At 49.3% G+C, this 25,401-nt stretch overlaps 1 protein-coding gene across 1 annotated transcript in view; it reads left to right on the forward strand.

Annotated features, from left to right (window-relative positions):
* Window positions 1-25,401, forward strand: part of ARID1A (AT-rich interaction domain 1A) — a 258,375-nt gene that overhangs the window by 167,683 nt on the left and 65,291 nt on the right. The window contains exons 8-10 of the mRNA XM_082245747.1: window positions 9,150-9,435; window positions 9,573-9,712; window positions 9,833-9,942. Of these exons, the coding sequence (XP_082101873.1) occupies window positions 9,150-9,435; window positions 9,573-9,712; window positions 9,833-9,942 (536 nt within the window). The remainder of the gene's footprint in view (window positions 1-9,149; window positions 9,436-9,572; window positions 9,713-9,832; window positions 9,943-25,401) is intronic.

The raw sequence follows: 25,401 nt of genomic DNA on the forward strand, positions 1-25,401 counted from the left end.
CACCTGGACAGGATCTCCGCTTGGAGACCCCGCGTGTGAAACTGTGCGAAAGGAATCGCCTCGAAGGCCGAGACCATCAATCCCAGACATCTCATACACGTCCGCAGAGACGAGTTCGGAACGTCCCTGAGGGACCTGACTTCCTCCCGGAGAGTGCTGAGTTTGTCTTCCGGCAGGAAGACCTTCGCCTGCACCGAGTCCAGTATCATTCCCAGATAGGGGAGACGAACCGACAGACTCAGTGTCGACTTTGGAAAATTTATCGTCCAACCAAACTCCTGCAGAGTTTGCATCGTGACAGACAGGTCCTCCTCCAGACCCTGGCTGGTCGCAGACCGAACCAGAATGTCGTCCAGATACCCCAGGACAGAAACGCCCTGGGCCCTCAATAATGCCAGAACCGGTGCAAGCACCTTGGTGAAGACCCGCGGAGCCGAGGCGAGACCAAAGGGCAACGCCACGAACTGGTAGTGATCCTCCGCAATGGCAAATCGAAGGTACCTCTGATGACCCTCGAACATGGGGATGTGAAGGTACGCATCCTTCAAATCGATGGAGGCCATGAATTCCCCCGGAACCAGGGCAGCCACCACCGACCGCAGGGATTCCATGCGGAACTTGCGAACCCGCACAGAGCGGTTCAGAGCCTTCAAGTCCAGAATCGGACGAACCTTGCCCTCCTTTCTGGGCACGGTGAACAGATTGGAATAAAACCCCCGAAACCTGTCCCGATGAGGTACCGGAACCACCACTCCCTGAGCCCTCAGGTCCCGCACCGCCAGGTGCAGGTTCCGCAAGCGCTCTGGAGACAGCTGAAGATTTGAGGGAAAAAATCTGCTCTCCGGCCGAGAGAGAAACTCGATCTTGTAACCAGATCGAACGATTTCCAGAACCCATCTGTCCCGCACACGGGCCAACCAGGGCTGAAGAAAACCGAGCAAGCGTCCCCCCACCCCAAAACTGGGTGAGGGCGCCCCTTCAGGCCGAACTGTTATGGGCTGCAGGTCCGGATTGGCCGGACTTCTGTTTACCAGACCAGGGCTTCTTCTGAGAGCCTTGACCTTTGAACGGTTTGCCCTTGTAGTGCGGCCGAAAGGCACGAAAGGACCCCTGAGGGGGCCGAAAATTAGCATGCTTCTTCCCAGAAGCCCCCTTAGCCTTGGGGAAATGGGGCAAGAGAGTGCTCTTACCCCCGGTGATCCCCTTAATCAACACATCCAGGGACTCCCCAAAAAAGCGAGACCCATCATAAGGCAGATTGGCTAAGGTCTTACGTGAAGATTGGTCCACCGACCAACATTTTAACCAAACCAGGCGGCGAGACAACACCGCCACGCTGTGCACACGTGCAGCCAACGGAATCAGGTCCAGGTCCGCATCACACAGATACATGACACCCTGGTGGATCTGATCCACCATATCCAGGGTCGCCGGCGAGGCCGAGTCGGCCACTAGGACGCGCCTAAGCATCTGCGTCCAACTTGCGATCCCCTGGGCCGCCATGAGAGAAGCAAACAGAGCCTTAAGCATAGAACCCGTAACAGAATAAGTATGACGGGCAAGAGACTCCAGTCTCCTATCCGTGGCATCACGGAAAACAGGGGAACCCTCTGCAGGAATCGCAGTGGCTTTGTTCAAAACCGCAATTGCATGATCCACTGGTGGAGGCACACACCACCTTTCATCAGTGGCAGGCGAAAAAGGATAACGCAGCTTGAATTTGCTTGGTACCGCAAAAGGTTTGCGCAGATCGCGCCATTGATCCTTAACAGCGCGCTGAAAATCAGCATTGCAGGGAAAAACCTGCGGCGTCCTGCGTTTCCTCTGCGTCCCATTGACGAATATGAAGAGGCGGCGACTGTCGGAGGACTCAGAGAAAGGAATTTTACAGGTAAGATTTTACAAAAATTCCGTTTTCTCTGAATCCTCCGACAGTTGCCGCCCCCCGCCCCTCTTTTGGGGTTTTTGTGTACTCTTACTGCTATGCTACCAAACTGAGTTGGGAATGCTGGTGCAGGGAGGTATTGACTAGAGGGACAGCCCCTAGGGGTGTGTCTATGCCACGGTCGCCGGTCGCCAAGCACAAGGCACAGAGCAATCCTTAGAAATAATGCATTATTTCTATCTACGTCGGCAGTCAGCCCCTCACAGGCAAAGCGAGTGAGGTTCTAGGGAGCGAGCGTGTATCCAGCGGCGCTCGCTCCCTAGAACCTCACTCGCTTTGCCTGTGAGGGGCTGACTGCCGACGTAGATAGAAATAATGCATTATTTCTAAGGATTGCTCTGTGCCTTGTGCTTGGCGACCGGGTGGTGCTGGGGGTTGTCCCTTAGCAGTGTTACACTTTTTGTAGGATCCCCCTGGTGATTTATGGAGTCTTTGGGATCACGTTTCCCCACCTGATCCCTTTTCTCAGGCTGCAGGGACCTCCGGGTCCCAACCATCCATGCACTGATGGCGGACCTGGAGTCCCTTGTCCCCGGGTGGAGGCGGCTCGCAGGCGTCAGGCTAGCAAAAAGCTTCCCTGCCTTCCCCTGCCTCATCTATCTCTTCATATACTGAATCTGGTTTGGCCGACGCGGATGTGGGTCATCCTGCTGGGTCTGGATTATTCCTTCAGATCTGCGACCGCGCACGAAAAGGCACTGGTAGATGCACTAATTGTATCTGTGCGTGAGACCCTAAAGATGGAGGACGCAGCTGAAGTTGCGATAGAGGTGAGGCACAAGTACCCTTTGGCACTCACAAGCGATCCAGAGCGACAGATTTTCCTTTTCCCTGCCTATTTTGACAGAATTGTCGCTAAAGAGTGGGGGCGACCAAAGCGTCCCCGCGGGGTTTCCGAAGCGCTTTACTAGGTGTTACCACTACGAGGAGTCTTAAGAAGTGGACTGTGCCACCGGTGGTGGACCCTCTGGTTTCCAGAATAAGCAAGGCAATCATGATTCCGGTGAAAGAATCCCCGGCCTTTTAAGGATCCGGCTGACAAGAAGGCGGAGGCTGTGGCCTGCTTTTATGTACACCATAGCTTGTTCGGCAAGGAGGCCAATATTTACCATTGCCCTAGTGTCGCAAACTTTGACTGGGCTAAGCTCCTATGCCCTGACCTGGCGGGAGAACCGCTCCCCTGCCTTTGCTGAGCTGGCGGGCTAGCTGGTCCAGGGGCTGCAATTTATCTGTGATGCCTCTTTGGATGCGGCTCGCCTCTGTTTTGGTGGTGGTCCTTTAGCGTGTCTTTTGGCTCAAATGCTGGTCTGCGGACCAGACTTCTAAAAAGGCTTTAACTGATCTTCCCTTTCAAGGAGATTGTCTGTTTGGAGCTACCTTGGAGCTACCCTGGATGATATCTTTAAAGGTCTGTGGGAGTGAAAGTACCTTTCTTCCACAGGCTACTAAGGGCAAGGAACCTAGTTGTAGACGTGGACCTTCCTTCCTTGGCTCGTAAGAAGTTTTTTCATCCCTCTAGTTTGACTGACAAGGGCTTCGAAGCCTTTCAGGGCCGCCTCTGGTGGATCCGAATGAACCTGGGCTGGCAAAGCAAGAGCGGGCTTCTAACCCGTGGGCGAGGCTCTTTCTGCATGAAGGTGTGCCCTCACCCGTATCGGGGGTTGGGGGAATTTCTTTGCTGGTTTCCGGACCAGTGGACTTCCCTGGTACAAGACAAGTGGATCCATGAAGTCATCGGTTCAGTTACAAGATCGAGTTTCACTCTTGTCCCCCGACAAGGTTTTTATTCTCTTCCAACCTGCGCCTGTCCACTGCTTACAAGGGCCTGTTTGGGACAGTACAAGACCTGTTCCTTCAAGGGGTAATTTTCCTGTTACCGACTTCCGAACTTTTTCAGGGTTTTTACTCAAACCTGTTTTTTACAGTCCCCAGGAAGGGGACCTCAAGGCGCTAAACCAGTATTTCTCAACTCCGGTCCTCAGGGCACATTAACAGGCCAGGTTTGTAAGAAAACTGAAATACATCACAGGTGATATCATTTTCTGCTCAGTGATTGCAGTATTCTAGTATGCATCTCCCCAATGTAATACTTAAAATCTGGCCTGTTAGTGTGCCCTGAGGACCGTAGTTGAGAAACACTGCGCTCAACTGCTTTGTGTGGGTACAGAAGTTCAGGATGGAGTCCATTTGCATGGTGGTGGCATCCCTGCATCAAGAGTATTTCTTTGCCTCTATAGATAACAAGGATACCTATTTTCACATTCCAATGTGTGCCATTCACCAGCGTTTTTCTCCGCTTTGCTGTGGGAGAGGAGCATTATCAGTTTGTGGCGTTACACTTTGGTCTTGCTGGTGTTCACAAAAGTGTTGGCTCAAGTGCTCGCCTTGCTACGCCAACGGGTGATTGCGGTACTGGGCTAATTGGACAGTCTCCTTTTGCAAGCGGAGTCTCCCTCTGCTCTGGTGGAGAACCTGGAGATCAGTTTGAACTCTCCAGGGGTTCAGCTGAATTCTGAATTTTTAGAGGTCTGCCCTGGTTCCGTCCACGAAGCTGAACTATTTGGACCTTTACTCTGGACTCAGCTGTACCCAGAGTGCTTCTTCCTCTGTACTCCAAAAATTGCAGGCTGCAATTTGCCTCCTGCTGTCAACAAATGGTCATCCCTCCGTACTTGCATGCGGGTGCTGGGCCTGATGGTATCTACCTTCAACGGGGTTCTGTATGCACAGTTCTATGAGGTCCCTGCAAGGGACATTCTAACTAAATTAGAAGACTCTGCAGTCTCTCTCGACAATCAGATCTGGCTGAGTCGGGGAACAAAGGAGTCCCTGATATGATAGCTGCGCTCTCCAGTGCTTCAGCAGGGCAAATCCTTCCTCCCCTTGTATTGGAAAGTGGTCACCATGGATGCCAGTTGTCCAGCTGGGGTGGTGTCGCCAGCAAGCATTCTGCTCAGCTGGAAGAGTCCAGACTTTCCGATCAATGTCCTGGAACTCCGAGCGATCAGACTGTGTCTGGATCATTGGACGGATCGTCTTCAGGGATGCCCAGTGCACATTCAATATAAATGATTGCGCCTCATACCGCTACCGTGGGGGGTTTCAACCACCGTGATGACCCCCGCCAGGGCCCTCAGGCCTGTTACTAGGGTATGCCCCACTAGGCCCGAGGTCACGTGCACATTGGCGCATGCCGCCTTTTTACTGTGGCCTGCAGCCTTAACAGGCCTCACCAGCCTGCCTGGGTATCACTGTAATGCTGGTGGCCATTTTGCTGGAGCCTGAGACAAAACCACATAGGAGCTACTGGCTCTTGTTGGCGGGGGCGTTTCCTTCTACCTTCTCTTCTCCTGGATGGACCTTGCTGTGTTCTCCATGTGGTAACTACTCTAGAGAAGTTTGATTACCCTAGCCTTCACCTTTTCATCTTCAGGGGTTTCAGGGCTTTTTAGGCCTTTAGGGGGCCTAGGATTATTCCCCGGAGTAGCACTGCGTACATCACGATCTCCTCTTAAAGCCGCAGTGCACGCCGGTAGCGGCGGACTTGCTGGGACCCGTGGTGCCTTTGTAACCTCACTTAGCCTCAGGGGCGTTAATATTTGGCGATTGGGCGCGGATTGCTCCCGCTTAGACCATTGCTCCTGTTTAACCCCTTACATTCTTACTGTGCAATCCTACTGTTTGGCCATATGTCTAACATGGATTCCCCAAGTTTGTCTGCGACCCCCGATGTATCGCTGGGGCCTGCTTCTGATGCTCATGATGTGACTTTGTCTGTGATGCAAGAAATGTCCAGAAAAATGGACAAAGTTATTGCGGCAGCATTTACGAAGAAACTCCCTCGGCCCTCGCCTGTCTCATCTCAGACCTCAGATTCTGAGGCCAAAATGGTCGCCGGCAATGCAGACCCCTTTTGGAGGATGCATCCCCCGCATTCAGACTTTTCTGACGTGGAAGAGTATGTTTCCACACCCGCTTTGGCACAGGAAAAGGCGCTGGTAGATGCTTTGATATCCTCAGTGAGGGACACCCTAAAAATCACGGATGCAATTTCTAAATCGTGAAGAGCCTTGGTATCCTTTTGGATCCTTCAGGAACAAAGAAATCGGCCAAGGTTTTCCACTTGTCCCAAAGTCTTGTCCGCCTTAGTGGAGGAACAATGGGGACGACCTAATCGCACGCTTGCAATTCCCAAACGTTTGGCTAGACGCTACCCGTTTGAGGAAGAGATCTTACACAAATGGACGGTCCCCCCCTCAGGTTGACCCCCAGATATGCGGTATTCACAAGGCCACGGTTTTACCGGTGGCAGCATCCTCATCTCTCCCTGATCTGGTTGACAGACGTATTGAGGTCTTATCTCAACACCTGTATACGGTAGTGGGATCTATTCTCAGGCCTGCCCTGACTACCATTCTAGTCTCTCAGACTGTTTGGGTAAAGGCTCTGAGAGAGGCACTGACGGTAACGCTGTTACCGTCATCTGCCCCTGGAACTCGCTGACCAATTATCGCAGACTCTGCAATTTGTATACGATATTAACCTGGACGTTCTTCTGCTCGCGGCCAGAATGTCAGTGGTAAGTGTGTTCATCAGACGTGTGATCTGGCTAAAGTCCTGGTCGGCTGACCAGGCTCCCAAGAAGCTTCTGGCAGATCTTCCCTTTCCGGGTGATCGCCTTTTTGGTTCCTCCTTGGATGACTTGATCAAGACGGGGGAAAGAGCACATTCCTTCCTCACTCGATTAAGGGTAAGTCTCCCTCGTGTAAGCCAGGGCCTTCCTTTTACAGCCCTGAAGCGCCTTTTCCGTGCGACCGGGTCGCAGACAACCAAACAGACTTCGGGTGGGAAAGGATCCAGGAAACGTGGGCTGGTAAACTGAAATCCTCTGTCCCCAGCACCTCCAAGCAGACCCCTTCTGCCTGAAGGGGTGCCCCCACCCACTTCAGGGGTGGGGGGACGTCTGTTTCTTCCCGTATCCTTGGACCTCACTGTTGCACGACAGGTGGGTCCACGAGGTAATTCAGTCCGGGTACAAGATAGTTTCGTTCCCGTCCGCCAGACAGATTTTTTCTCTCCAATCTTCAGCTGTCTCCTTGCCGCTCTCCTTATCTGGTAATACACAGGGATAAGGTGTTACGGCCTAATCCGTCGTTTCTTCCCAAGGTGGTTTCAGACTTCCATCTGAACTAAGACATAGTACTCCGTCACTCTGTCCGAAACCTTCACATCCTAAGGAAATTGCCTTGCATTGCTTGGATGTGGTTCGGGTGATACAGGTGTATCTGGAGACTACGGAGTCCTTTCGGAAGTCGGACTCTATGAATACGGATGGACCCCGTAAGGGTCAGGCTGTGTCTGCAGCGACCATCTCTCGATGGATCAGACAGACGGTGGTGAAGGCGTATTCTCTTAAGGACAAGGTTCCTCCTTTCCCTGTCACGGCTCACTCTACACGGCGCTGAGTGCCTCCTTGGGGTTTCCGCCATCAGACGTCAGTGATGCAGGTTTGCAAGGGGGCCACTTGGTCGTCTGTACATACGTTCACCTGTACATACGTTCACCAAGTTTTACAGAGTGACTGTTAGCATCCTCGGATGCGTCCTTTGGCTGCAAGGTTTTGCAGGCCGCCATTTAAGGAGCAGTCTACTTTTCCTTCTCCTATGGTTTTGCTACAATTGAGCCCCAGTTGTTGCTTGTTAGGCTCCATGTTATATAGTTGGCAATGTTAGGGCCGTGGGAATTGCATTCTTTTAAGTTTGTCCTTTCCCCACTCCCCAGTGGTTACTGCTTTTGGACGTCCCATCAGTCTATGATTTAAAGCAGTATCTACGTCCTTCAGACGAAAGAGAAAATGAAATTTTTTTCTTACCGTAAAATCCATTTCTCGGAGTCCACCGATGGACGTAGCTCCCACCCCCTCTTTTCTCTGAATAGTTGGGTTTTGGTTGTTGTTCACTGCTTGCAACTAAACTGAAGATGCAACGTGGAGGCCAGGGGTAATAACCCAGGGACACCCCGCCCCCCTGGGCGTGGCAAAGCCTTTGGCTCGACCTGGTCACTCCTAGTGGAGGGGCTTATTACCCATCAGTCTATAATTTAAAGCAGCAGCTACGTCAGTCGGTGAACTCGGAGAAATGTATTTTACGGTAAGTAAAAAATCAAATTTTTTGACTTACCGTAAAATACGTTTCTCTGATGTTCATTGACTGACACAGCACCCACCCCTCTGTGAAGTTATAATTCTTCTGACACTGCTTGTAACTAAACTAAGTGACTATATCAGGGAGAGGGTGTGTACCCCCTGGGACTGCCCATGGGTGTAGCCAGAAGTTTTCTGCCTAGTATCCTACTCCTGTAGGGGGCAGTATAACCCAATGGTCAAGAATGACAGGAGCTTTGTCAGTCAATGAACATCAGAGAAATTTAATTTTACGGTAAGTCAAATATCCCATTTTCCCAGTATGCATATCACACGGGTGCAGATTTGTATGATTTTCTTTTTGGCAGCGTGACTGCTTAAATAGTCTGTTTTTTTTTTTTTTCAACCTACTGCCATCAGCATTGCAGTTTGAGATGGAACTGAGCTAGGGCACTTGGCAGTGTGAAATTGTGGACAATACACCACAGGAGAACCTGTTGTCATTTATTCTGGAAATGGGCATCCCTGGTTAACAACCAAGGTACACTTAAAAAGTATCTTAAGTCAGTTGGAAAAAAATTGTCAGCAGCTACAAATACTTCCTAGGCAATTTCAGCAGTAGTGGGAACAGGTTCCTGGCAAAAACAGACTACTTCCTAAAAGATTTTAGCAGCTCTATATCACCACAGTTTTTAAAATAAAGGCATGCATTCAACACTCAATAGTCCAGGTGCTTGGTACAACCGCCGATGGACGTGGATGGTTGGGGGTAGAGGGTGGTACTCGTGTAACAACACGAGTATTGCTTACACCTGTACACTATACACTTCTGTATACCCAAAATACAGCTGTTCATGTCTGTAGGAGGCTATATGCTGCACCTGGAAGAAAAGTTTGTTTTCTTGAATGGGCTTGGTCACCTGTGTGCCTGAAACAAAAGCCACCTATATATGATCATAGTAATACAGAGATGATAAATTGGTAATGTGTTATGAAAATATATAAACTTTTTCTTTTTTTTATCCTTTAACAATGTGCTTATTAAATGTCTCTTCCACATAGGAGGGTATCCCCGACAGCCAAACTACAATGCCATGCCCAATGCAGGATATTCTGGAGGTGGAATGGCCCCACTTGTTGCAGGTGGACAGATGCATGGGCAGGGAGGTATGCCACAATATGGAGGACGTATGAGTCATTCTGCAATGGGTAACCGCCAATATGGGCCTAACATGGGAAGCATGCCACCCCAAGTCGCATCTGGGATGTGTCCTCCACCTGGCGGGATGAATCGCAAAGCACAAGATGCTGCTGGTATGCATGGCACTGCAAATTCCATACAAAACAGGTAAGCAAAGGGAAATGTCTTGACATTTGAGTGTATGTGGGTTATGCCTGATTTTGTTTAGAGCAAACCTCAAAATTGTTGGTTAAAAATGGCTTTTAACTTTTTAAATTGCTTTTAATGCTTACTATAATTTGTAGGTCTCCAGGATATCCCAGCATGAACCAGGGAGCGATGATGGGAGCAGGACCACCATATGGCCAGGGAATGAATAGCATGGCGGCAATGATGAATACACAGGGACCCCCATATATGGGAGGCAGTATGGCCAACAACTCAGGTGAGATTATGGTTCCATTTTCAGAAATTTTAGCATCTTGCTGTGACGTGCGTCTCTTGTAGCAAAAACTGACCCCTTTGTTTCTGATAGCTAAGCTGAGGTTTAATGTGTATCTTTCAGGCATGGCTGGCAGTCCAGAGCTTATGGGACTTTCTGATGTAAAATTGACTCAGACTCCCAAAATGAACAACAAAGCAGATGGGACACCTAAAACGGAGACCAAATCAAAGGTACTTTGCAGGTTTAAGATATTCTGGTTAATCAATTTTTTTTTTTTTTTTTTTTTTTTTTTTTGGTTTTACTGATGGTTGTATTTGCAGCTCTAACTTTGGAATTGTGTCCAGTTAAATCTACATAAGTGTTTAACAATGTAGAGCAAAGATAGACCGTAGCCATTGATAGCAGTTGAAAAATAACTTCTGGATCACCTCCGGCTGTTATCACCAGCAGCAGTTTGGGTTTGTGAGTACCTGTGACTTTATCTTGCTCTTGAGTCTATTTACATTGATACAGCTGCAGCTTGTCTATATATAGACAGTGGGGACAGGTCCACAACTAGGGATGACCCCAGCCTATGCTGCTAATGATTTGGGGGGGGAAGGGAATGGCACAGGGCCCTGTTTTGATGTTTTCTAAGAAACACCTGGATTCAGGATTTTAGCAGCCCTGTAGGTATAGGGTCTGCAGTGTTGGGTTTTCCTTCAGCTCTGTCGGGTAAGACTGAGTCCCCTACCCTGGCAGGGACCTCTACTACAGTGACTCTAGAATTTACCTTACTCCTCACACTACAAAGGTTTTGAGTGTAAGCCAGCGCCACCCCCTCAGTCTATCTTTGTACTTTTTGAGCCCTTAGGCCAGGCCACCAGTTTCTGTGACCATCTCAGATTCAGAGTCTGAACTATCTCTGAAGAATGTTTTTGTGGCACTGCAGTCTCTTGTCACCCCAGAATTTTAAGGGTTGCTTTTGCAGGCCATACTACCCTGTGTTTTGGAGATCTCAGCCTTAACCAGAGTGCTCCTTCCTCTGGACAAACTCCAGAAATGGCAAGCTACAATTCATCTCCTGCTGTCCAGGTGAACATGATGGGGTCTACCTTCGAGGCTTTTCTGTTTGCACAGTTCCATAAAAGGTCCCTGCAAAAGGGAGATTCTGGCCAAATGGGAGAAGACTCTGCAGTCTCTGGACAATCCTATCCGGCTGAGCCGGGGAACAGAGGAGTCTCTGATATGGTGGCTTAGCTCTCCAGCGCTTCAGCTGGGTAAATCCTTCCTCCCCTTGTATTGGACAGAGGTAACCTGGATGCCAGCCTGTCCGCCTGGGGAGATGTTCTCGGCAAGAATTCTGCTCAGGGGATCTGGACACTGAAAGAGTCCAAACTACCGATCAATGTCTTAGAACTCCTAGCGATCAGACTGCCTGGACCATTGGACGGATCGTCTTTAGGGATGTCCAGTGTGCATTCAGTCAGAGAATGCCATGGCCGTTGCTTATGTCAATCACAAAAGGGGCACAAAGTGTTCTGGTGGCTTGAAAGGTAGCCGGCATTCTAAGGTGGGCAGAACGTTTCCTTCCAGCCCTTTCTGCCGTGTACATTCCCAGGGTGGAAAACTGGCAGGCAGATTACCTCAGTCGGCAGGCGGTGGACAAAGGGAAGTGGTCCCTTCATCCGGAGGGGTTTCATCAGCTGTGTCTCCGGTGAGGCACCCACGAGATGGATATTTTGGCGTCCCGGCTCAACAAAGGTGCAGAGGTTTGGGGCTCGGTCATGGGATCCTCTGGCAGACGCCACAGACACGTTAGTGGCCCCATGGAGTCAGTATCGTCTGATTTTATGCCTTCCCTCTCAAGCTTCTGGCAAGACTTTTACCCAGGATCGAGGCAGAAAGGGATTCCGGTCATCTTAGTGGCTCTGGACTTGCCTTGCCTGGCTTGGTACGCCGATATGGTGCGGCTGGTCGCCGACATTCCTTGGAAGCTTCCGCTCAGGTAGGATCTGCTGTCCCAAGTGCCAATCTTCCATCCTTCTTTACAGTCACAGGCTTTAATGGCTTGGTTGTTGAATGGCAGGTGTTGATGGATAGAGGTTTATCTGAGTCAGTGAATCCAAGGCTGTTAAAAGCTAGGAAATCTACTTCTAGGAAGAGCTACCACCGTACATGGAAAATGTACATTGCATGGTGTGAGTCTCTTGGGGTTCATCCTCGCTCCTTCTTGGTGGCTCGGTTTTTGACCTTCCTTCAACGGGGGGTTGAACAGAAAGTGGCCTTGAGTACCATCAAGGGCAAGGTGTCTGCCTTGGCGGTCTTCTTCCAAGGACCCTTGGCCACACGCTACCTGGTGCATACCTTTCTTCAGGGTTTCCAACATTTTGGTTCCTCCAGTGCAATCTTCGTTGCCGCCTTGGGATCTCAATTTGGTGCTTTCGGTACTCCAGAAGCCTCCTTTTAAGAATCTTCGGGAGATTCCCTTAAGCGGTCTCCTGAAGGTGGCATTTTTGGTGGCTATCACCTCTGTGCACAGGGTGTCGGAATTGGTGGCGCTATCCTGTCCACCCTACTTGGTAATTCGAATAGACAAGGTGTTTCTTCGCCCTGTCAGTCGTTCCTCCCAAAGGTTGTCTCTGATTTCCATTTGAATGAAGACATTGTGTTGTCTTCCCTGTGTCCCAGGCCGTAACATCCGAAGGAAATTGCGTTCCTTTGATGTGGTCCGGGCAATTAGGGTGTACCTGGCAGCTACGGCGTCTTTTTAGGAAGTCGGGCTTACTATTTGTGCTAACGGGTGGACCTCGGAAATAATTGTCCGCTTCCACTGCAACCATTTCCAGATGGATCCGACAAACGGTGATTTAGGGCCTATTCCATTAAGAGTCAGGTTCTTCCTTTCCCTGTGAAGATGCACTCTACTCAGGCGCTCTGTGCCTCTTGGGCCTTCAGTAATCAGGCATCAGTGACGCAGGTTTGCAAGGCGGCCACCTGCTTGTGCACTCTTTTACTAAGTTCTATAAAGTGGATGTGTTGGCAACTGCAGATGCTTATATTGGCCTCAAGGTTTTGCAGGCTACAGTTTAGAGGACTTGATCCTCCTAGAGGTTGTATTTGTGGGCTCCAGTTTTTGTTGAGCTCCTGTTGCCTGGTTGGCTGTTTTTAGCCTTGGGAAATTTTTTTCTTTTCCCACCACGTCTAACAATGCTTTGGGAAGTTCCAGTGGTTATGAACATCAGGAGCTGTGTTTGTCAATGAATGAAGGAGAAAATGTGATTTGTAACTTACCCTTAAAATCAATTTCTCTGATGTTTGATGGACACAGCACCTCTGTGGAATTGTAATTCCTCTGACACGGCTTGTAACAAAACTGAGTACCTATAGCAGGGAGAGGCAGTATACCCCCTGGGACTGCCTATAGGCGTAGCCAAATTCTTTTTATGCTTAGTGTCCTACTCCTGTAGGGGGCAGTATAACTCAATGGTTATGAAGATCAGGAGCTGTGCCCGTCAATGAACATCAGAGAACAGGTGGGCTTGTTTTTTTTTTATTTTTTTTTTTTTTTTTTTTTTTGAGCTCCTGTTGCCGTTTAACTGTGTTCGTCAATGAACGAAATAGAAAATGATTTTTGACTTACCGTAAAATCCATTTTTGTGTTCATTGACGGACACAGCACCCGCCTATCTTTTGAGTTGCAATACTTCTGACACTGCGTGTAACAAAATTTAGTACCTATAGCAGAGAGGAGGGGTGTACCTCCTGGTACTGCCCATAGGTGCAGTCAAGTTCTTTTTCTGTCTTGTGTCCTACTCCTGTAGGGGGGCAGTATAACCCGATGGTCAAGAATCTTAAGGAGCTGTGTCCGTCAATGAACGCAGAGAAATGGATTTTACAGCAAGTCAGAAATCCCATTTTCCAATCACTTAAACCTGTTTCGCACCTGGCCACTATATATAAACAGCGGGGTGGGACATGCATGAATCTGGGAGAATGCACTGGTACGTCGTCCTGTTCTCGCTGCTTGTGCCCGCCGTGATCTGTAAAAGCTGTATCTTTCGGATGAATGACCGGCGTGCAAGGCCAATTTAATTGGCCCTGTACCATATGACCACAGCAATCATTTTGAAGTAGAAAAAAGGCTTTCATTCATGAAGCTCGGTTTACCACTGGGATCAATTGTAATTGCTCACAGCAATCACATGATACAGAGTTCTATCACCTTCTGCAGGAGTATGACCAGCAGAACAAAAAACACTTGGCTATGCCCATGGGCCGTCCTCCACTAGTAAAACCCCCTCTCTGCTATAGATATTCAGTTTTATTCTGTGTAGTCAGGAGTAAAGACCTAGGCTCCCTGCTGGGATCTCTTGGTCCTAGCAATTTTTTTTTTCTCCTTCCATGCATCTTTTGCTTTTTCTTTTGGGGGATCTACAATTAACTGCTGGGCTGAGCGACAGGCTGGATAATCTTCATCCAGTGGTTCCACACCCTCCCCAGTCCAGCCAGCGAGCTTGTGCTAGACCACAGGTCGGCCCGCGAGTTAAACATCTCGCAGGGTTGCATACGATCGGGCGCTGGTCCGAGTCCCAGCTATCCCTTGCCCGACAGCTCCCCCACTTTGGTGGAAAAGTAGTTCTGTCTGGAGCTTTACCTGCACCATGAAGTCATAAGTACTCCCCCCCCCCCCCTCCCCTTTGTGCGGTTTGGGGCGGACACAGGTACCCTCCAGGGATGGTCGGGCCTGCCTGTGGGTTCCCTCTTGCAATCCTAAAATCACTCGGTTAATCTGGGGCCCCCCTCCCCTCTCCTGTGGATGTCCCAGGGCAGAGGACGCAGTGGAAGACCCCTAAGTGTCTTCCCCTCCACCCCCCCCTCTTTTAAAGGCTTTGGGGTGGTATGTGTCCTGCCCTGGCAGTATTAAGGGGCAGTACCTGGGTCTGGTGGGGGTCCCAGTGCAGAGGGTGCAGCAGAGACCCCTAGGTATATGTCCTGCTTTGTGCAGAGTGAAGTACAGTACTTTGGGGGGGGTCCCATTGCAGGGAGGATCTTGACAGTCTGTTCTTAGTGTCCAATGGCTATGATTAAGAAGCCATTGATGTCACGGTGGCCATTTTCCCTTGGTTTGGTCTTTGGCTGGCAGCCATGTTTGTGTAGTCTGTGACGTCACAGCGGCCGTTTTCCCTTAGTCTGGTCTGACGCTGGATACAGCAGGAGCCTCATGGTGATCCCGTGACTCCTCCTCGTCCTCTGTTCCCGGGATGTATGAACTGGATGGGACTTATGGTGGCTTCTAGGTCTGAATTATGGCGCTCCTCTGGCTGATGAGTCCTTGGGGGTCTCTCTCTGGTGCCCTGAGTATAGGGGAAACCATAGAAGTGCCAAAAACTTTTTTTTTTTTTTTTTTTTTTGTTTTGCTGTGGGATCTCCCTTATCCTATGGAGCCTCATGGTCACATCTCCCCTACTGAACTGCTCATGGAGGTGGCAGGTCCCTCAGAACCCCAGATCCATATAGTTGTGCTGATGGTGGTCCTACAGTTCTTGGTATCTCAAGTGGAAGTGGCATGTGGGCAAGGGCCCAGGAGGAAGCGTCCCCCACCTTTGCCTGCTCAGTCTGTCTTTATCGGATTCTGAGCCTTGTGCGGACGTGGCTTGATATCACTTTAAAAAGGGTGGCCGTTCCTTTTGGTACACACAAGTCACATCGTACAGCTAAGGTGTTTCCTTGTCTTCCTTATTTATCCAGATTTATCTATAAGGAATGGGGGCAACCCTTTGTGGTCCCCAAATGTTTTTTCAGTACCTTACCCCTTTGAGGAATCACTTTTTAAAAAATAAACTAGTCCAGTTGTGAACCCTCGTGTTTCCGGGCTGACAGGAAAGTGGAGGCTGTGGCACGTAGCATGTTTGCTATGGCTGGCTCGGCCTTGGTGTCTCAGACCCTAACTGAATGGGCCAAGCTTTTGCGCCAGGGCTGGGGAATGAGCAGGTTCCTGCTGCTTATTTTGATTTTGTGGGCCGTTGGTCCAGGGACTGCAGTTTATTTGTGATGCAGCGCCTGTGCTGTCCAAGCTCTGTTTCAGCAGTGGTAATTGGGTGCATGCTGTGGCTTAAGAATTGATCTTATTGGGGGTCTCACAGGGTAGTGTTCTTCCAGCCACACTCTAGGAAAGGGAAGGAACCTTGTCACAAACATGGGCCCTCCTTCTCAGCCCATAAATTATTTTGTGCCTCCGTGGACTGCAGATAAGGGAAGTGGAGTTTTCAAGTCTTCCCTGGGAAGTTCCAAGCAACCTTGGTCTGGTATGATGGGGGGACATTTTCGCTGGTTTCTGTCCTCGTGGACCACCTCCGTGAGTGTCAAGGGGGATCCACAAAAACATTTTGGGGGTACCAAAGTAGGACGGCAGAGTTCGCCTGTTTCGGGGTGTTTAGACCCTGAGTCTCCTTGTGCGGATATAATTCCTGCAAAGGTTCAGATCAAGTCCAAACTACCCAAGGTCCCCCCCTTATCCCCGTCCAGGAAATTGAATCACCTGGGTCTGATGCTGGATTTATTGTTAACCAGGTTGGTCCCTTTTCTCATCAAACTTCAAGAACCACAGGCCATGATTCGCTGGCTCCTGTCACGCAGTCTCTTCCTCCTGACTTGTATACAGGTTCTTGGTCTGATGGTATCCAAGACAGCTCTGTTTGCACAGTCCTGCATGCAGCTCCTTGAGCAGGCTCTACTCCACAGCAGATTCGTGGTGAGGTCAAGGGTTCCTCTGGCAGATGCCGCAGGCATCCAAGGGGCAAGGGAGGCCAGTATCTTCCTCGGTTCAAGCCACGGTTCCTGCAGGCCAGTATCCTCCTCTGTTCAAGGCATGGTTCCTGCAACAAATCAAGGTTGAGGGTCGTTCAGTCCTTCTGGTGGCTGTAAATGTCACTTGGGGGCTAGCTCTAAGAGGACCAGTTATCCCAAGGGCTCATCTACCATCTTGCTTTAGTCGCTGGTTTTAATAGCATAGCTCTTGAAAGCCAGGTACTGAGGAATAAAGGTTTGTCTGGATCAGTGATCCCTACTATGGTGAAGGCGGGGAAGTCGACTTCTAGCAAGATATACCATCGTACATGGAAAGCATACATTTCTTGGTTTGAGTTGATTGGCGCTCATCCTCGCTCCTTTTTTGTGGCTCAGATCTTGGCCTTTCTTCAACGGGGTGTTGATCAGAAGTTGGCCTTAAGTACCATCAAGGGTCGGGTGTTTGCTTTGGCAATCTTCTTTCAGCGACCCATAGCCACGCACTCTTTGGTTTGTACCTTCATTCAGGAGGATAGACATGTGGCTTCAGCTGTATGGTCTCTTTTGCCACTGTGGGATTTAAACTTTGTGCTCCTGGGTCTCCAGAAACCTCCATTTGAGTATAGTCGGGAGATTCCTTTGCCTACGTTGTCCCAGAAGGTGGCATTCTTGGTGGCTATTACGTCGGCCCGCAGGGTATGGGAGTTTGCAGCACTATGCTGTCATACTCCTTATTTAGTGGTCCATACAGATAAAGTGGTTCTTCGTCCCTATCCTTCATTCCTGCCCAAAGTTATCTGACTTCCAATTGAATGAGGACATTGTGTTGCCTGCCTTGTATCCCAAGCCGGCTCATCCCAAGGAATTTGCTTAGTATACCTTTGATGTGGCAATTGGGGTGTATCTGGCAGCCGCAGAGTCCTTTTGAAGGTCGGACTTGCTTTTTGTACTTACACAAAGGACCAAGGAAAGCCTATAAGCACAGTTGATCCAGAGGAAGCCGAAAAACCCCATCAAGGCATGATCCAATTTGCTACAGCAGGGGAAAGAAATTCCTTCCTTATCCCCCGAGAGGCAATCGGATATTCCCTGGATCAACTTTACCTCTAAATATTAGTACCCAGTTATATTCTGTACACCTAGGAAAGAATCTAGGCCTTTTTTTAAAGCAATCTACTGAGCTAGCCAGAACAACCTCTGTAGGGAGTCTATTCCACGTTTTCACAGCTCTTACTGTGTGAAAAAACCTTTCCGAATTTGGAGACAAAGTCTTTTACTCTAGATGTAAAGACTGCCTCCTTGTCTGCAATGACCTTAAGGTGAATAACTCAACACCAAGTTCACTTTATGGAAGACCTTATGTATTTATACATGTTGATCATATCCCCCTTTAATCTCCTATTCTCCAGAGAATAAATTCAGTTCCTCTAATCTAATATTTCCTCAAAGCTGAGCTCCTTCATGCCTCTTATTAGTTTGGTTGCTCTTCTCTGCACTTTTTTTTTACTTCCCCGATATCATTTTTGAGAACTGGTGCCCAAAACTGAACTGCATATTCCAGATGAGGTCTTACTAATGATTTGTACAGGACAAAATAATATCTCTCAATACAAGAAAGGACTTTGCTTCCTTTGGAAACCGCAGATTGGCATTGCATGCTATTATTAAGCTTATGATCTACCAGAACACCCAAATCCTTCTCCACTATGGATTCCCCCAGTTGTACTCCCCTTAGTATACATGATGCATACATATTTTTAGCCCCCAAGTGTATAACTTTACATTTATCAACATTAAACCTCATTTGCCACATAGTTGCCCAATGAAACGGTGCATTGAGGTCGGCTTGTAAGTTGGAGGCGTCCTGTAAGGAAGTTATTCCACTGCGTAGCTTTGTGTCATCTGCAAAGACTGAAATGGTACTTTTAATTCCAGACCCTATATTATTTATAAAGATAATAAAAAGTAAGAATCATTAACCACTACCCTCCGAATTCTATTTTTTAGCCAGTTTTCTATCTATTTACAAACTGATCTTTCCAAGCCTGTAGACTTTACCTTACACAGCCACGTGTGGGGGACGGTGCCAAACGCTTTTGCAAAATTCAAGTATACGACGTCCACAGCCACCCCTCTGTCCAAGGCTTTACTTACCATCTCATAAAATGAAATCGGGTTTGTTTGACAACTTCAGTGTTTCATGAATCTATGCTTTCTGTTGCTTAAAATGTTTAACTCCTCTGTGGTCTTTTAATAAACTCTCCAGTATCTTCCCTACCATAGAAGTTAAACAGATCTATGGTTAGTTGGCAAAGACTTTGATCCCTTTTTAACCACTTACAGAACTGCCCTTCATGTATTTACGTTGTTTGACGTTAGTGCCTTGCGAAAGTATTCGGCCCCCTTGAACTTTGCGACCTTTTGCCACATTTCAGGGTTAAAACATAAAGGTATAAAACTGTCATTTTTTGTGAAGAATCAATAACAAAGTGGGACACAATCATGAAGTGGAACAAAATTTATTGGATATTTCAAACTTTTTAAACAAACATTGGGCGTGCAAAATTAAGCCTCCTTAAGTTAATACTTTGTAGCGCCACCTTTTGCTGCGATTACAGCTGTAAGTCACTTGGGGTATGTCTCTCAATTTTGCACATCGAGAGACTGAAATGTTTGCCCATTTCTCCTTGCAAAACAGCTTGAGCCTGAGTGAGGTTGGATGGAGAGCGTTTGTGAACAGCAGTTTTCAGTTCTTTCCACAGATTCTCGATTGGATTCAGGTCTAGACTTTGACTTGGCCATTCTAACACCTGGATATGTATATTTGTGAACCATTCCATTGTAGATTTTGCTTTATGTTTTGGATCATTGTCTTGTTGGAAGACAAATCTCCGTCCAAGTCTCGGGTCTTTTGCAGACTCCGTCAGGTTTTCTTCCAGAATGGTCTGTATTTGGCTCCATCCATCTTCCCATCAATTTTAACCATCTTCCCTGTCCCTGCTGAAGAAAAGCAGGCCCAAACCATGATGCTGCCACCACCATGTTTGACAGTGGGGATGGTGTGTTCAGGGTGATGAGCTGTTGCTTTTACGCCAAACCTAACGTTTTGCATTGTTGCCAAAAAGTTCGATTTTGGTTTCATCTGACCAGAGCACCTTCTTCCACATGTTTGGTGTGTCTCCCAGGTGGCTTGTGGCAAACTTTAAACAATACTTTTTATGGATATCTTTAAGAAATGGCTTTCTTCTTGCCACTCTTCCATAAAGGCCAGATTTGTGCATTATACGACTGATTGTTGTCCTATGGACAGAGTCTCCCACCTCAGCTGTAGATCTCTGCAGTTCATCCAGAGTGATGGGCCTCTTGGCTGCATCTCTGATCAGTCTTCTCCTTGTATGAGCTGAAAGTTTAGAGGGACGGCCAGGTCTTCGTAGATTTGCAGTGGTCTGATACTCCCATTTCAATATTATCGCTTGCACAGTGCTCCTTGGGATGTTTAAAGCTTGGGAAATCTTTTTGTATCCAAATCCAGCTTTAAACTTCTCCAACAGTATCTCAGACCTGCCTGGTGTGTTCTTGTTCTTCATGATGCTGTCTGTGCTTTAAACTGACCTCTGAGACTATCACAGTGCAGGTGCATTTATACGGAGACTTGATTACACACAGGTGCATTCTATTTATCATCATTAGTCATTTAGGTCAACATTGGATCATTCAGAGATCCTCACTGAACTTCTGGAGTGAGTTTGCTGCACTGAAAGTAAAGGGGCTGAATCATTTTGCACGCCCAATTTTTCAGTTTTTTATTAACAAAGTTTGAAATATCCAATAAATTTCGTTACACTTCATGATTGTGTCCTACTTGTTGATTCTTCACAAAAAATTAGATTTATATCTTTGTTTGAAGCCTGAAATGTGGCAAAAGGTCGCAAAGTTCATCGGGGCCCGAATACTTTCACAAGGCACTGTAAATACCGGGGTTATGGCAGTGGTCCCAGCAGCGTATTTGCCGAATCACTTTTATGGGCGGTGGGAGAGGTGCCACCTTCCGGCCGTTTTCCACGCTTACCGGAATCGTCGGTAGCGGGAAATTGATTCGGTCCTTTTCCTTCCTTGGCAGGAAGTCGAGTGAGGGCAAGCTGGCCCCCACTTGACTCTATGGCCTTGAAAGGAGCAACGTCATTCGTCACTTCCTCCCAATGGCCTCAAAGGACCCATTTTTTTCATGATGAAGAGAATTTTTTTTTTTTTTTGCTTTACTGTAGAAGTGAGATCTGAGGTCTTTTTGACCTCAGATCTCACATTAAAGAGGACCTGTTCTGATTATTTCTATTGCAAGGGATGGTTACATTCCTTGTAATAGGAATAAAAGTGATCAAAACATTTTTTCTCTTACGTCCTCTGACAGTCGCCGCCCGATGGTATTAGCCTTCACTAATGGGTAATGGTGCACTCTGCAGGAGCAGGCTAGGCAGATAATTATCAGGTTAATACAGAAAAATTTGTACCTCAGCACGCCACTAGGGGGCCATCCCACAACCATTACCAACAACCCAATCTGATATTACTTCAGTTTCATTCTGCTTAGCGTCAGGAGCAGAGCTTAGGTCTTTCCCTGCTGAGACCTAGCGTCTTGGCTTTCTCATATATTTTTTCTGAATTTCAGTGTTTTTTTTTTTCCTTCCAGATTTTATTTTCTCTTACTATCACTAGTTAGTCAGGGATTCCTTTCCTGGAAGACTACAAGTGACTACAGAGCTGGGCCTCGGACTGTTTAATATAGATCCTTATGGAGTCCCAGCCTGCCAACGAGCGTCGCAGGTTACTGGTACGCCAGGCCTCGCAACGGCAGTGCCTCTCCAGATGGGGACGAGCCGGCTGAGCTGCGCTTGGCAGAGGATGTCTCAACCCCGATCGCCGGCGTGTTGCCAGCGTCCTTCCATGGCTGACGGCGCCCCCACTTAGGGTGGGAGGTCTCCCGTTTTCTGAGCGGTGCCCACTGCTGTACTGGTGAGTACTGAACCCCCTTGTCCCTGGGGACGTTTTGGGGAGTTGTGGGCCCACTCCTGGGGATAGCAGGGCGGACAGTCTCTGTAGGATCCCTCTTCTGGCTAGGTTGGGGTTCCCCCCCTCCCTGCCACCGTTGGGGGTGCTTTATGGGTATGCTGTGGGGTTCTCCCTGGGGTTCCTGCTAATAGCCAGAAATGTGTTTAGTGCATTTATTTTGCAGCCGTTTGGAGCGGCCGCTACTTTAGTGGTATGCAGATTCTCAACTCTGTGTGAAACATCAGCCATGTGAGTTTTCTGCTCAAAATCCCGGGTCGGGCACCATCTTGGATGTGGGCGACATGCCTACTAAGGGCAGCAGCCATTTTCCCTGTGACTTTTGTCATAGGCTTTCAATAGACATCTTTTCTCTTGGCTCAGGGGCTGGCCTCTAGCGATGTGAGGTCACTTCCTCTTTCTCCTGTGTAAAAAAAAATGTGACAGGCTGTGAATTTTTGCTCATATCTCGGCCATTATTAGACCAAATCGAATTCTGTTTTTTGCTAGTGTTTTCACAAGGGGGCTTATCTGTTAGTGCAGATTGCGGGGGGGGGGGGGGGGGGGGAATTGGGGTCAGCTGAATCTCCTATTTAAAGGGCCAGCGTCCCTTTTTAAATTTTAAGGCAAAATAGACTCCCAGGAAAACAAATTCCCTGCAGACCTGGGGGGGGGGGGGTGGAAGATTCAGGTACACCTGAATCCTCTTCCTTGGCCTCCTTATCCACTGCCCTTGCAACTTTGGCGTCCCAGGAGCATCTGCTGATGTCAGAACACTCTTCCCAAAAACAGCCTGTGCCCTCCCAGTACTCTGAGCTAGAATTGGTTGTCAAGGAAGATGGTCCCCCTGAGGGGTCCCGGTCCCCCGCTTCTGAGCGGGATGAGGAGGAAGAGTCTCAACCCCCCCCCCCCCCCCCTCGGTAGCGCGTGTGGCGGCGTTAAGCACATGTTGGTAGTGCCGAAGCGCCTTGCCATCCGCTATCCTTTCACGGAGGCGGTAGAAAAACGTTGGACGGTATTCCCAAAAGTGGATCACACTGTGTCTCGGCTGAATAAGTCCACCTTGATGCCAGTGGAGGATTCCCCGGTCTTCCGGGATCTGGCGGATAGATGGGTGGAGGCACTCTCCCGCCACATTTATATGGTGGCGGGTTCCCTGTTGAAACCTGTTTTTTTGCCTCTGTGCTGGATTCTCCGGCGCTCACGGTATGGGGCAAAGGGGCTTCGCAGCCCCCCTGGTGACTATCCTTGCCATAGTTGATCAGCTCATTCAAGCTGGGATGTATCTGTGCAACACGGCTTTGGACGAAGCTCCCTTGGTCGCACAGTTGTCGGCGGTGGGATCGCGATCCGCCGCATTATCTGGTTGAGGAGCTGGTCGGCTCACCACGCGTCCAAAAGTACGGTGTCTGAGATTCCCTATGAGGGGGGTTGTCTCTTTTGGGGATACTCTGGACGAGTTGATTAAGAGGCTCACAGGAGATAAGAGTACTCGGTCGCCCCATATCACCGAGGGTAAGTCCCGCTCCCCCCCCCCCCGTGCGCGACGGGGACCCTCCTTCTAGACCCAACGTACTTCCTTTCGTGCCTTCGGGATGCAAGAGAAGGGTAAACCCTTCCGACCCCAGGTGGCCAGAAGAAACCATGGACGGGTAAGCCAAAAGCCAGACAGTCTGGCTCGGCGGCCCGGTCCACCTCTGCCTGAAAGGACGCCCACACCCGTTGTCGTGGTGGGGGGACGTCTGCGTTGTTTTCAGGAACCCTGGTTGCCTGGCATTCAGGACAGGTGGGTTCCAGAACTGATTTTGTTCTGGGTACGAGATCGAATTCCGACCCGCAGACAGGTTCTTCCCAGCCGTCTCCTGATAGTCTCAGAGATCCCAATGGGGGCAGTGCACGATCTGCTTGCCCAAGGAGTCATTGTACCCGTTCCCTCACGGGAACGTTTTCATGCGAGTTCTGGGCCTGATGGTCTCAGCCTTCGAAGCAGTTCCATTTGCTCAATTTCACACCAGGACTCTGCAAGCAGAGTTGCCTGGTGAGGTCGGATCTCATGTGGTGGCTCCAATTGCCGTCTGTGACACAGGGCCAGTCTTTCCAGCCTCTGTTGTGGACGATTCTCACCACAGATGTCGGGCTGGAGGTTCTGGGCATGCTCTGTGCCCAGGGGACCTGGTCGACAGGGGAGACCTCGCTGCCGATCAATGTCCTGGTGCTTGGGGCGATAAAGCTTTGCCTATTTTGGTTGTCAACTCAGCTTTAGGGGAGTCCGGTCTGGGTACAGGCAGACAATGCTACAGCCGTTGCATACATAAATCACCAGGGGGGCATGAAGAGTGCCCAGGCGACCATGGAAGTGGCCGAGATCCTGTCTTGGGCCGAATTGCATGTACCGGCGATATCGGTTGTTCACATTTCAGGTGTGGAAAACTGGCAGGCAGACTATCTGAGTCGCCAGACCTTGGATCAGGGGGAATGGTCCCTGCATCTGGAGGCATTTCACCTTCTGTGCGCCCGGTGGGGGACCCCGGACGTAGATCTGTTCGTGTCCCGTCTCACCAAAAGGTGAAATGGTTTGAGGCCAGAGATGGCGATCCTCTGACGGACGCCGCAGACGCGTTGGTGGGGCCTTGGCACTGCTAGCAGGTGGTCTATGCCTTTCCTCTGATTCAACTGCTGTCCAGGTTCCTTCGCAGGGTGGCGTCGGAACGGTTGTCAGTAATTCTAGTGGCCCCAGACTAGCCTCGACGGTCTTGGTACGCGGACATCTTCCGCATGGTCGTCGATCCATGGCATGGCTGTTGAAAGCCTTGTCCTGAGGGATAGAGGCCTTCCGCAGGTGGTCATCCCTACCTTGTTAAAGGCTCGCTAAGCCGCTTCCAGGAAGATTTATCACGGCACCTGGAATGCGTATATCGCTTGGTGCGAGAAAAATAGTCTACCTCGTTCCTTCTCCGTGGCGAAGGTCTTGGCCTTCCTACAGTAAGGAGTTGATCCGCGTCTGGCGCTGACTATGGTCAAGGGTCAGTTGTCGGCCTTGGCCATTTTTTTTTTCCATTGACCGTTGTTGTTGCATTCTTTGATCCGCACCTTTATTCAAGGGATGCGGCACTTGGCTCCCCTGAGAGGGCTCCTTTGCCTCCCTGGGATCTGATTCTGGTTTTGTTGGTGTTACAAACCTCTCCTTTCGAGAACATCAGAGAGATTCCTCTGTCTGTGTTGTCACAAAATGTGGCCTTTCTGGTGGCCATTTTGTCTGCTCGCAGTGTCTGAATTGGCGGCCTTGTCCTGCTGTTCTCCTTATCTGGTACCTTATAGAGATAAGGTGGTTCTGCGACCGAGTCAATCTTCCCAAGGTGGTTTTCTTCCACCTCAATGAGGATATCGTGTTGCATTCGCTGTGCGCACGGCCCAAGCATCCTAAGGAGTTTGTCTTGCATTCTCTGGATGTGGTCTGGGCGGTCAAGGTCTACCTGTCTGCCACGGAGTCGATTCGGCAGTCTGACTCTTTGTTCTTCCTGAGGGATCTCTGAAGGGATCGGCCGCCTCCGCTGCGACCATTTCTAAATGTATCAGACAGACGACTGTTCAGGCCTATTCTATCAAGGGTCAGGTTCCTTCTTTCCCGGTGAAAGCTCATTCTACGAAAGTGGTTAGTGCCTCTTGGGCTTTTCGCCATCCGGCATCTGTGGCTCAGGTGTACAAGGCGGCGACATGGTTGTCCGTGCACACTTTCACAAAGTTTTACAAACGTGACGTTTTGGCATTTTCGGATGCTTCCTTTGGCCGCAAGTTTTGAGTGCGGCAGTTGTTTGAGGGGACAATTTTAATGTCTTCCTTGTTGGGGTGTTTTTTTTTTCTGGGTTTGTTCCAGTTTT

This window comes from Pelophylax lessonae (genome assembly GCF_965119305.1).
Source record: "Pelophylax lessonae genome assembly, chromosome: 2".
In the NCBI taxonomy this organism is placed as follows: Eukaryota; Metazoa; Chordata; class Amphibia; order Anura; family Ranidae; genus Pelophylax; species Pelophylax lessonae.